Source organism: Rhinolophus sinicus, linkage group LG07 (assembly GCF_036562045.2).
Source record: "Rhinolophus sinicus isolate RSC01 linkage group LG07, ASM3656204v1, whole genome shotgun sequence".
NCBI lineage: Eukaryota > Metazoa > Chordata > Mammalia > Chiroptera > Rhinolophidae > Rhinolophus > Rhinolophus sinicus.
The window spans coordinates 81185765-81197251 of NC_133757.1; the positions used below are offsets into that span (position 1 = coordinate 81185765).

The 11487-nt window shown below is 51.9% G+C and overlaps 2 protein-coding genes across 2 annotated transcripts; one reads left to right on the top strand and one right to left on the bottom strand.

The window, feature by feature from the left end:
- The first annotated feature begins 1613 nt into the window (after positions 1–1613).
- Positions 1614–8218, top strand: RAD23A (RAD23 homolog A, nucleotide excision repair protein). Its single transcript, XM_019746207.2, has 9 exons — positions 1614–1800; positions 3154–3315; positions 3481–3662; positions 3799–3854; positions 3981–4108; positions 4382–4460; positions 4586–4719; positions 7193–7357; positions 7432–8218. The coding sequence occupies exons 1-9, from the start codon at positions 1729–1731 to the stop codon at positions 7543–7545; spliced, it is 1092 nt and encodes a 363-aa protein (XP_019601766.1). The 5' UTR covers positions 1614–1728; the 3' UTR covers positions 7546–8218.
- A 513-nt stretch (positions 8219–8731) lies between these two features.
- On the bottom strand, positions 8732–10905 carry GADD45GIP1 (GADD45G interacting protein 1). Its single transcript, XM_019746209.2, has 2 exons — positions 10534–10905; positions 8732–9093 (listed from the first exon to the last, which is right to left on the bottom strand). The coding sequence occupies exons 1-2, from the start codon at positions 10881–10883 to the stop codon at positions 8775–8777; spliced, it is 669 nt and encodes a 222-aa protein (XP_019601768.1). The 5' UTR covers positions 10884–10905; the 3' UTR covers positions 8732–8774.
- Between the last annotated feature and the right edge of the window lie 582 nt (positions 10906–11487).

Sequence of the window (11487 nt, forward strand, 5' to 3'; positions counted from 1 at the left end):
TCTGGGGGAGGATGGACATCAGGGAACCAAAAGTGGCCCTTTTTTTAGGGGGTGACATTTGAGTAAGGCTTATTTTTCAGCCACTAACGTGTTGGCTGGGTGTCCCATAAGGTTACAGAGGCCCTAGTTACCCTCACAAAGCAGTGGGAGATGAACTAAGTACCATTACAAATACTCCGTGTATCAACTCATTGAGTCCTTGCACCAAACTGGTGAGTTTTGGTTCTAATACAAGTTCAGTATGATGAGAAGACAGGTCCAGAATTTAGTCATAGGTGGAGCAGGGATTTAAACCTACATCTTAGACACCATCTCATACTATTTTATACTGAATCGTATGTACTTCTACACCTATTATGGAGCAAGACTACGTAGAACAATTGGATAATTTTTAAACCTTAATGCCAGCCAGTGGTAAAAGCTATTCCTTGTGTACTTATAATCAAGGAAATAGGTTCAGAGGTGTATATAGCTTACCCATGGACTTCAGTGGCCAAGTTGGGATTTGAACCTCTTGAAGGGAGAGGTGACCCCAAGGGAGGGTGCAGAGGCTGAGATAGTGGCAGAGGAAGGTCTGGGCTGCTGAGGCTGGCCTAGGCCCACTCTTGGGGTCCATAAAGCTGCCACTGAAGTCTAGTAGGTGGTCTGCAGCTAATGACCTTGTTGCAGGAAAGGTAAGTTCAATTGGGCCTGGCCTACCCTGGTGGAAGCTTCTAGGCTTGGCACACAGTAAAGAAAGAAGCAGCAGGACCTGGTTATAGTTGGGTGTGCCAGAGATGTGACTGCCTGCTTGGTGCCAGGCTTGGGAAGTCTGTTTTTTGGATGGGCTCCCTTCAAGCTTCCATCCTGGGTCCTGTGGCCCAGCTCCAACCCTCTGGGAAGCCTCCAGGATTGGTGTATCCAGGGCAAGCTTATGGAGAGAATTATGTATTCAGTGTAAGGAGGCCTTGAAAGTTAACATCTTAAATACTTTTGGGGTCGGACTGGGTATAGTGGAGTGAACCAAGTGGTTGGGGAGGGAGCAGCACAGAGGTGGGAGACCCAAGAACTTGAACTGCAGGGATCATTCCAAAAAACCCAGTTCAGGAATGAATGAATGAGTCCACAAAATGGCCCGTGTTCCAGCTTCCACAGCCAAATGTTTTTTTCTCTCTTTTTTTCAGAATTTTAATTTATTTTTTGTGACCTTCCAAGTATCTTTTCCAGTCCTGAGTAATTGTCACTCTCAGGGCCTTGATGAGGTTCCTGTCAGGGTGGTGGACCAGAATAAAACTCATTTGGAACGTGAACAAAGACTTTATAGAGAAACACAAATATCTATAACAAGTACACAAAAATTTTTGTTCTACGTCATGAAATTAAACGCATGAGGGCGTGAAAGGGGACTTCGGAGCCATTTTATGGCCGTATGACGTCACCGCAAACGGGTATGGCGTCACTGACAGGAAATCACGTGATGAGTGTACGCGCACAGAGATATTCACCCTCCCCTTCCCCGGAGCCGACCTTACTCTGCGTCTGGTCCGAGGGCATTCTTGTGCGCATGCCCACGAAAGCCAGGTTGTGGGTGGGAGGGAGGTGCGCAGGTCACGCAGTCTAGTAGTCGGCGCGCGCAGCTCCTGCCCCGGAAGCTGTCGGCGCGCGGCGCGGCTGGGCGCTAAGATGGCGGCGGCGTGAGTTGCATGTTGTGTGAAGATCCTGGGGCTGCCCCGTCGCTCGGGCCCCGCCATGGCCGTCACCATCACGCTCAAAACGCTGCAGCAGCAGACCTTTAAGATCCGCATGGAGCCTGACGAGACGGTGCGAGCCAGGCTGGAGCCCGGGGGCGGAGTGACTGGTGCCGCGGGGTGGGATGGGGGCGGGGGGGCCGAGATCCCGGTGGGAGGGGCAGGGGGAATAGCGCTCTCCCAACCTGCCTGACATTCCGGAACCACCGCCTCCCATCCCCGCCACGATGGTCTCCGGCCTAGTCCCTGGCGGCTCTGGTGGTGCTCACGGGCGGTCTTCGGACGAGGCCCCATCCCGGGACGCCTGCCAGGCCCCGACTCCAATGTCAGCGCCTTTGCGGGGCGCAGGAGCCACAGGTTCAGATTCTCGGTTGGGTTGCGCTCTCCCGGACGGGGATCTCTGAGTTCCCAGCTTTGCAGACGTCTGTCTCCTCGGGACGTTGGTGGCCGAATCTGGGAGTAATGGCCTAGAGATGCGGACTCATGACTGCAACAACGGTGATACTGATAATAAACGGTCTGAGTTTCAGTGGTCCGTGTTTGTTGGCCGTTTGTTCTTTGCTAGTCGTTGGGCATTTTAGTGTTATCTTACTAAATCTGCAAAACAGACTTGTCATTTGGGGACTCTGACTCCCCACTTTACAGATGTAGAAACCTAGGATTAAGGAACTTTGCCACAAACACAGTGAGTATTCGGAGGACTCAAATTCGGTTCTTCCTCATGTTAGAGCCCAAACATTCTGCCTTTTTAGCTGAAAGGAAACTTAGGACCTAACCAGCGTTAGTGAGCGACTTAACTATGTATTTGATACTTTTTGCACAATACTCCGTGAGGGAGACATTGACATCCACTTTTTGTAGAAAAAAAAACACTCAGGTTTTTTGACCTGTTCAACTATTTGAGTTTGGGGAAGTTACTGGACCTTTCTGTGCCTCCGTTTTCTTAAATATGAAATGAGGCTAATGGTATCTATCTCATAGAATTATGAGACTTTAAAAGTGTGATGCATATACATTTATGACGTCTCTGTCAACTTAGATGTTTTCAGTAAAAACTGACCCCTGTCTGCAGTGTGGAACGAGGAACTCGCCCATCTCCCTTTTATTTTATTTTTCATTGTACTTTACACTACCTGAAATATATACTTGTTTTTTTGTCTTCCCACTTGAGCGTCACCTCCATGAGAGTAGAGTTTTGGTTTTGTCCCCTGCGGTTTCTTTAGTGCCTGAAACACCATCTGGCACATTAAAAGTGTTCAGTAAATACTCAGTTGAATGTTGGGATGATCAAATGAACTCATACCAAGCATGCTTGACCGAAGCTTCGTCTCTCCATCATCAGGGCTTGCAGCCTCTCCCCTCAATCACCAAACTAGAAGGGAAGAGAGAATCTTGTGGTTTGCAATGACTGTACCCCTCCCTCCAGGTGAAGGTGCTAAAGGAGAAGATAGAAGCTGAGAAGGGACGTGATGCCTTCCCGGTGGCTGGACAGAAACTCATCTATGCTGGCAAGATCCTGAGCGATGACGTCCCCATCAGGGACTATCGCATAGATGAGAAGAACTTTGTGGTTGTCATGGTGACGAAGGTGGGTGAAGTGTGCTGGTTGGGAGGGTATGTTGATTAGCTGGGAAGTTGATGAGCTTGTGTGCCCTGGAGAGATTAGTCGTGAACAGGGCGGGGCTAGGAAGTGGCGGGATGTTGGGGCATGATAGGGATACTGATGCCTGTTCCCTTTTTCTGGGTGTCACAGGCCAAAACCAGCCCAGGCACGTCAGTACCTCCAGAGGCATCACCCACTGCTGCCCCAGAATCCTCCACATCCTTCCCGCCAGCCCCTGCCTCAGGCATGTCCCATCCCTCACCTACAGCCAGAGAGGACAAGAGTCCATCGGAGGAATCAGTCCCCACGACGTCCCCAGAGTCTGTGTCAGGGTAAGGCAAGGAGCAGCAACCTCATTGTGGGCCCTATTCCAGCACATTGCAGTGCCCACATATGCGGTTCCACACACCCGGGGGGAGGGCAAGCCGCCAGAAGCCAGGGTCCGATTTCTCTCTCTTGAATTTGCAGCTCTGTTCCTTCTTCAGGTAGCAGCGGGCGAGAGGAAGACGCAGCCTCCACGTTAGGTGGGTGGGTGGTCCCCGTGGCAGAAGTGACTGGGTGCCCCAGCCGGGCCTTGTGTGGGTTCGGGAGGGCCTGGGAGCTGCCCTTCCCTCTTGTGGGTGACCCAGGCCTTGCTGCTCCCTCCACAGTGACGGGCTCCGAGTATGAGACGATGCTGACAGAGATCATGTCCATGGGCTATGAGCGGGAACGGGTCGTGGCCGCCCTGAGAGCCAGCTACAACAACCCCCACCGAGCCGTGGAGTATCTACTCACGGTGAGGTGGGGCTGCTGCCTCCAAGGGAGGCTTCCAGGGAATACGTGGGCTTCAGCACTCTGATAGGTGGTCAGGGAGGTAAAACCTGCCCCCAAAAGCCTTTGGGTCATGGTTCGAGCCAGGAAAACCTCCCTGCAGGAGGCTGGACGTGAGCAGAGGGTTGGGCCTGTGGAGGGCGGGGCCAAGGCCTCACCTGTCTCCTGCCAGGGCTGAATGTGCAGGAGGGAGGCAGCAGGTGGTCTGTGCATTAGAACTAAATAGGAGTCCTGACAGGGAATTCCTGGGAGCCCCGAGCCAGAACACGGCTCTGTCCAGGAGAGCCAGGTGTCCGAGCAGCCAGCTACAGAAGCAGGTGAGTGAGTCGGGATGTGTGCATGTGGGGTGTCTGCTGTCAAGGCATCTGACTTCTCTCCCACCCAAACCCCATGCTTCTGGGAGCCCAGCCTGGGGTCTAACCATATGCCTTCCACCTGCCAGTGGGAGAGAACCCCCTGGAGTTCCTGCGGGACCAGCCCCAGTTCCAGAACATGCGACAGGTGATTCAGCAGAACCCGGCACTGCTGCCTGCCCTGCTCCAGCAGCTGGGCCAGGAGAACCCGCAGCTTCTGCAGGTGTGGTCCTGGGGGCAGAGGGAACCAGTGTAGGCACCACCTCCCATCCCCTGTGGGAACCACAGCTCCAAAGAGCAAGCTTGGCCCGGCGCCGTATGTAGGAGTTCCTCTATACTAGGAAAGTGTGACAGCCCGGTGCTGCTCCTTGTGACCTGATGACCTATACCGTTTCATGTAACCACCCTGTGTGGGGTGGGTATTGTTGTCATCACCCCCATGGAAGAAAACACCAGAGGCTTGGAGCAGCCAAACATCTGGTGCAGTATGTGCCGCCAGCCTCTGGGTCCTGTGCTCTGCCCTCTGGATCTTGTGGCTCTGACTGGCTTGGCTCCACATATAGCTGGTGCTTCATAAATGTCCACAGGGTTGCATGGCACTGCCCAGGACTGCTGTGCTCCAGCTGGCTCTGGGTCCATCATGTTCAGCAAGACCCCATCCTGCCCTTGAAGGTTCCTAGGCCGAGGGGCAGTGGCCGCTGGTTGTGAGAGGGGTCCTCTGGGTCCTCCGTGACCTGCCTCTCCAGGCTCAGGACCCGTCGCCTGCTGCTTCTCTCCACTTCTCAGGCCCTTGTGCTGGCTCCTGCTCACCCCCTCCAGATGTTGGCGGCCCAGGCTATGTACCTCTGTTCTTTATCTGCACTCAGTCCTCCCACGTATCATCCTGGGGGCCTTCAATCTGTGGTGACCCCCAAATGTATGTAACTAGCCTAGACCTCTGGATGCCATGCTGTTCTATGGCTGACTTGACGCCTCCATGAAAGTGCTGTTCAGGCATCTAAGGTTTCAGAACAGACCCTCCCCTGGAGACCTGCTGGGGTCGTCCATCACCTGTCATGTCTGCTCTACTTCCAGAACATCTTAACCCAGCCCTGCACTTCATCTCCATGGTTGATACCTAATCTCCCACCTGGTTGCGTAGTAGCCACTGCAGGCCTCGGCTTCTGCACCGTTCCTATTGTCCATTCTCCACCAGGAGCCAGAATCCTGAAAAAGTATTTTTTTCATTGATGGGAAAATTGTCAGACATACATAAAAGTAGACTGGGTTGTGTTAGAACCCTGATCATAGGTATTAGAAGACATATGAGTTAACGTTTTTAAAAGGACACAGTTACCCATGACTACTGTGATGTCCTGTTGCACTAGAAGAGAGCAGACCTGCTCCCTGCCTTCCTCTCTGATCTCATTTTCTGTTTCTGCCCTCTTCTCTTGTTTACGTGGGTTTGCCCCAAGGATCTTGTTTTTGGAATTTGCCAAAAGTATCCCTACCCCTGGGTCTCACGCTTGCTATTTGCTCTGATTGGAGGAAACTTCTTTCCACCTGGCCTAGAGGGTCTTTCCTAGCCCAATGTATGTTCTACTATATGCTAGGACCAGTATTTACATTGTAAATAATTGTCCATTTATTTGTTGACGGCCTGTCTCCTCACCCTGGAACCTCAGCTACACCAGGACAGGCCCTGTGTCCAATACTGTGTTGCTATTTAGCCAGAATGGGCACCCGCTAAATACAGAGGGTGCCAAAAACATGTATATACATTTTAAGAAAGGAAAAGAACTATTAAAATTGTAATACTCAACATATACTGGTAACAAAATATGAATCCAAGTCACGTGTGACTTCTGCAATTACAAGAGATGCTCAAAGTGGTTACCATCAGCGTCCAGACACTTCTGATGACGGCGAACTACTGCTTGAGCAACATTGACCAAAGTGTCCTCTTTTTTTTTTTTTTTTATTAAACTTTTTTTTTTTAAGATTTTATTGGGGAAGGGGAACAGGACTTTATTGGGGAACAATGGTCAAATTGTCCTTTCAATCTTAGTTGTGGAGGGTTCTGTTCAGCTTCAAGTTGTTGTTCTTTCAGTCTTAGTTGTGGAGGGCGCAGCTCAGCTCCAGGTCCAGTTGCCGTTGCTAGTTGCAGGGGGCACAGCCCACCATCCCTTGCGGGAGTCTAACGGCAACCTTGTGGTTGAGAGGACATGCTCCAACCAACTCAGCCATCCGGGAGGCAGCTCAGCTCAAGGTGCTGTGTTCAATTTTAGTTGCAGGGGGCGCTGCCCACCATCCCTTGCAGGAGTCGAAGAATTGAACTGGCAACCTTGTGGTTGAGAGCCCACGCTCCAACCAACAACTGAGCCATCCAGGAGGCAGCTCAGCTCAAGGTGCCGTGTTCAATCTTAGTTGCAGGGGGCAGAGCCACCATCCCTTGCGGGACTCGAGGAATTGAACTGGCAACCTTGTGGTTGAGAGCCCACTGGCCCATGTGGGAATCGAACCGGCAGCCTTCGGAGTTAGGAGCACGGAGCTCTAACCGCCTGAGCCACCAGGCCGGCCCCAAAGTGTCCTCTTGTATACATTTTTTTGGCACCCGCAGTATTTGCTGAGTGGATGAAAAAGTGAGGACTGTGATAGGCATCTGGGGAGGGGGCATAAGGTCTGTGGGTCACTGTCCCTTGCTCTGTTTCCCACAGCAAATCAGCCGGCACCAGGAGCAGTTCATCCAGATGCTAAACGAGCCCCCTGGGGAGCTGGCGGACATCTCAGATGTGGAGGGTGAGGTGGGCGCCATAGGTGAGGAGGCCCCACAGATGAACTACATCCAAGTGACTCCACAGGAGAAAGAAGCTATAGAGAGGGTAAGAGGACTGGCTGAAGGGTGACTGGTGGGCAGGCCCCCACCCTCTGCTCATACCTGCTCATCTTCCCACAGTTGAAGGCCCTGGGCTTCCCAGAGAGCCTAGTGATCCAGGCCTACTTTGCCTGTGAAAAAAACGAAAACTTGGCTGCCAACTTCCTCCTGAGTCAGAACTTTGATGACGAGTGATGCCGGGAGGCCAGGCTGCTCACCGCTCCCACCCTACTCCCAACTCCACAAAAGTTTTATAAAAGAAAAAATATATATATATATATATATTCATGTTTATTTAAGAAGTGGAAAAAAATCAAAAACCTAAAAAAACAACAACACCCTAACTTCGTATTCTCCTGAAATGGCCCCCATTCCCATCTTGGCCTGAGAAGACCTAGGCCAGACAGCTGTCCCCCGAACCCCCCGGCCCAGCCCAGCCTGCTCCAAGGAGCTGGCAGAAATGGAGGCAACAGATGGGCCCCTCTTGGCTTCTGTCCCAGCTCCCTGCAGCCAGATGGAGAGGCGGCTGCTTGCTTCCCCATCCCCTGAAGAGCCCGAGACCTCCCTCCCACCCCCCGCCTACCCTCTTTTGGGGTGAGGGGAACCTGGAGCCCCAAACTTTGATCCTCCATTGGAGTGGCCCAAATCTTCCCATCTGGGGTGAGCACTCAGAGGTCCATGGTCCCCTCCAGTCTGGCCTTGGCCTCCAGCCTGTATCCCTTCACTGAGGAGGCAGCCAGGTTTGTCCTGCCTGGGGAAAGGGTAACATCAGAGCTGCTCTGGAGGTCAAGGCCACCCCCACCCCCCCCCCAGAACAGAACCGTGTCTCTGATAAAGGTTTTGAAGTGAATAAAGTTTTAAAAGCCTGTCCTGTGGTCGGTGCCTGCTGGGGCTTCCCACTCTAGCTCGTCTGGCTCTGGGGGCTAGTTGGGCACAGGCGATTTGGGAATACCAAGAGGCAGAGGTATCTGTCAGCCTCTGCACGTTGGGGTTCCCAGTGTATCCTGCCCCTTCAGAAGCTGTCTCATTCCAGGCAGTGGGTCCCAGCTCCAGCTTGGCCTTGGAAGGGCTGTTTTTCCCTGCCCCCACCATCATCACTGGTCTGTTTTGGCTATGCTTCCCCCCTGGTAATTGGCTAATTACTGGAGATTAATGTTGGTAAACAGAAGCCTTCTTCTCATCTGCCATCTGCTCCATTATTTCCCCATTGTACCCCACTCCTCCCTGATTCTCTGACCCTGAAGCCCCAGTTAGTCAGCATGGCCTAGAGTCCTCAAGTGAGCAGGGAAGGGTGGGGGATTCCCTGGTCCCAGGTCTTGCGGAAGGAACCAGGGAGGGACACATTGAGAGAAGACTCAGTTGAGAGCAGAGCTCTCTGGGGTGGGAGATGGCCGACAGCAGGTTTTATTGAGAAAGAACAAAGTTTAGGAGCTGGGTGGCACAGAGGCTGCTGGGTCCTGGGCTGCAGCAGCAGCCATTGCGGCAGCTCGCGCCTCCTTCTTCTGTCTTTGTTTCTCCTCCTTGAGGCGCTTGCGCTGCTGCTTCTCCAGGTCCTGCAGCAGTTCCTGAAAGCGGGCACTCCTCGGGTCCACGTGGTAGCCCAGGCGCTCCTGGGCCTCAGCCTGCAGCCGGGCCCGCCGCTCCTTGTCTGCCTGCTCCTTCTCCCTGCGCTCCTGCTGCTGCCGCCGCCAGTTCTCAATCATCTGTGGCATCTTGGCCATGCATTCTGCAATGAGCTGCTCCCTGCAGGGGAAGGAGGGTGGGCCGTGAGGACAATGATACCCAGCCAGAGCAATACCTATTTACCCACATGCCACCCTCAAGCCTTTGCCCACGTCTTGCCTCCCAACTCTTCCCAGGAGATGACAAACTGGGAAGACTTATCTTGGCCATTCACTGTCAGGAAGTCCTTGACAAGTGAAGAAACAGGCAAGAGAGATGAACGAACATACGACCTTGAGCATGACAGCCAAGCCCCAATAACTCCCAGGAGCAGACCCCAAATCAACCCAACATTTCACTGAACTGTCTACTGAGCCCTCTGAGTGCTGCACACCATGCCGGGCCATTCCCACAGCTCACTCCATCCTATAGACATTACCAAGCACCTGTATACCAACCAGGCCCAATTCTAGGCACAAGAGTGAAGGCAAGAAATGGACCTTTTCCCTCCAATCCTGTGAGTGAGTTTGCAGGTGCCAGTTACAGCCCCATATTCTAATCTAAGGATTAGATTCTAATCTGATTCTAATCTAAGGATTAGAAAGGTGAAGCTGGAAGAACTAAGGTCACATAACAGGGTTATCCAGCCGGGATGGGGCAGCGATGGAAGACGGGTTCACATCCCAGCTCTACTGTTCAATGCCAGGGTGACTCCAGACTGGTGGCTTTGACCCTCTCTTCTTTAGAACTGTTGTGAGGACAGGAATATTAAACACCAGGAACACACTTGGTCTGCTCCCCCAACTTGCCTGCTTTGGCTAGCCCCTCCCTCCAGAAAGTAACACCATCCTGATACCCGCAGTGTTGCCTCCATATTTCTGTCAAGGCTAATGTTTTAGACCTGCTTCTGGGTCTGACCTCTATCCTTAATTCCAGACCCCATCACTTTCCACTCTTCCTTAATCACAATGATGTCCTGGCTGTTACTTAAAGCAGGTTCATACCTCAGGGCCTTTGCACCAGCTGTTCCCTCCACCCAGAACACTCTCCATAAGATCTCGTGGCTGGCTGGTCACTCAGGTCTCTGCTTAAACATCAAGTTTAACACGTTGCGTAGGGATCACAAGAATCTTCACGAGGGATTTAAACCCCGCAGTACGCAACGTGTTAAGTCCCAAACCAGAGCCACTCTCTGGCATGTACTCTTCACCAAATTTCATCTTCCTAATGGTTCTCTGTCGCCACCTGAAATGACCTGTTTTGGTCCCTGCTTTGTCCTCAGTACCTGGTACAAGGCCTTGCACACAGTAGGCGCTCAGTAAAGTTTTGCCATTGAATGGCTAAATGAACTCAGAAGTATGTTTTGCAACTAGGTGTGCATGCACGTAAATCTATAGCATGCACCCCCGCCCCCACCCCGCCCTTAAACGCTGGATGGAGTAAGCACCGTCGGGTTACAGTTCATCCACCCGGCTGCGGAGGGCGCGACCTACAACTCAGCGCCTGCCCGACTGCACGCACCTGGCCTGACGCTTCTGTTCCTCGGCCATATGCTGCACCCGCAATGACTCCTGCATGGCCGCCAGGCTCGGGTGCCATTCGCGCTCCTCGGCCTCCAGCTCGCGCAGCTGTTCCGGGGACGGCCACAGCGACCCGGCGGCCACCCCGGAGGCGGCGCCGTGCCGCGCGAACTGCTTGGCCGCGTATCGCGGCTTCAGCTGCCAGCGCGGGGTCAGTGGGTCATCCGGGTCCGGCCACCAGGGCCCCGGCGAGCGGCGCGGGGGCGGCGGTGCCCGGTAGCCGCGGGAGCCTGGGCCCAGGGTCGCCACCAGCCCGAGTAGGCTGCGAACCTGCCCCACGGGCGCTGCCATCTTGCCTGTGCGGGGTCCTCGCGGGCAAGTCGGGCTGGCCACGGCCCTGCCTGTACTGGAGTTCCCACGGGGGGCCGGCGGGATGAGGCGTGTCCCTGTTGCCTCTCAGTTCTGGGCAGGGGTAAGAAGAGGGTCGTAATATATTTTTTACACATCTTCAAATACAACTTTAAATTTTATTTTAGCAGTTATTTATTAAAATGGCATTTTAACTTTATATATTTAAATAGCATTTGATTTTTATATTAAATTTAAACTATTTTAAACAATTATTTGGATATTTAAAATATTTCGATTTTAAATTCAATCTACATATTATGTATTTTAATTTAAATGTTTGAAATCTAAAATGATCGTTAAAATACTTAAATTTTATTTTGAACATTTAAATATTGTTCATTACATTGCATATTTATTTTATGCTCTTTAACTTGATTTCTAATCTTTTTTTAAAAATTCTCAGGTATTTCATGATTTTAATGTTACTGTAATTTCTAATATCTTAAAACTTTGATTTAAAGTAATTACTTAAAACCTTACTTAGACGTTTATTTTAAATATTTAAATATCTACTTAAGACATTTATTTACTGTGTATGCAATAA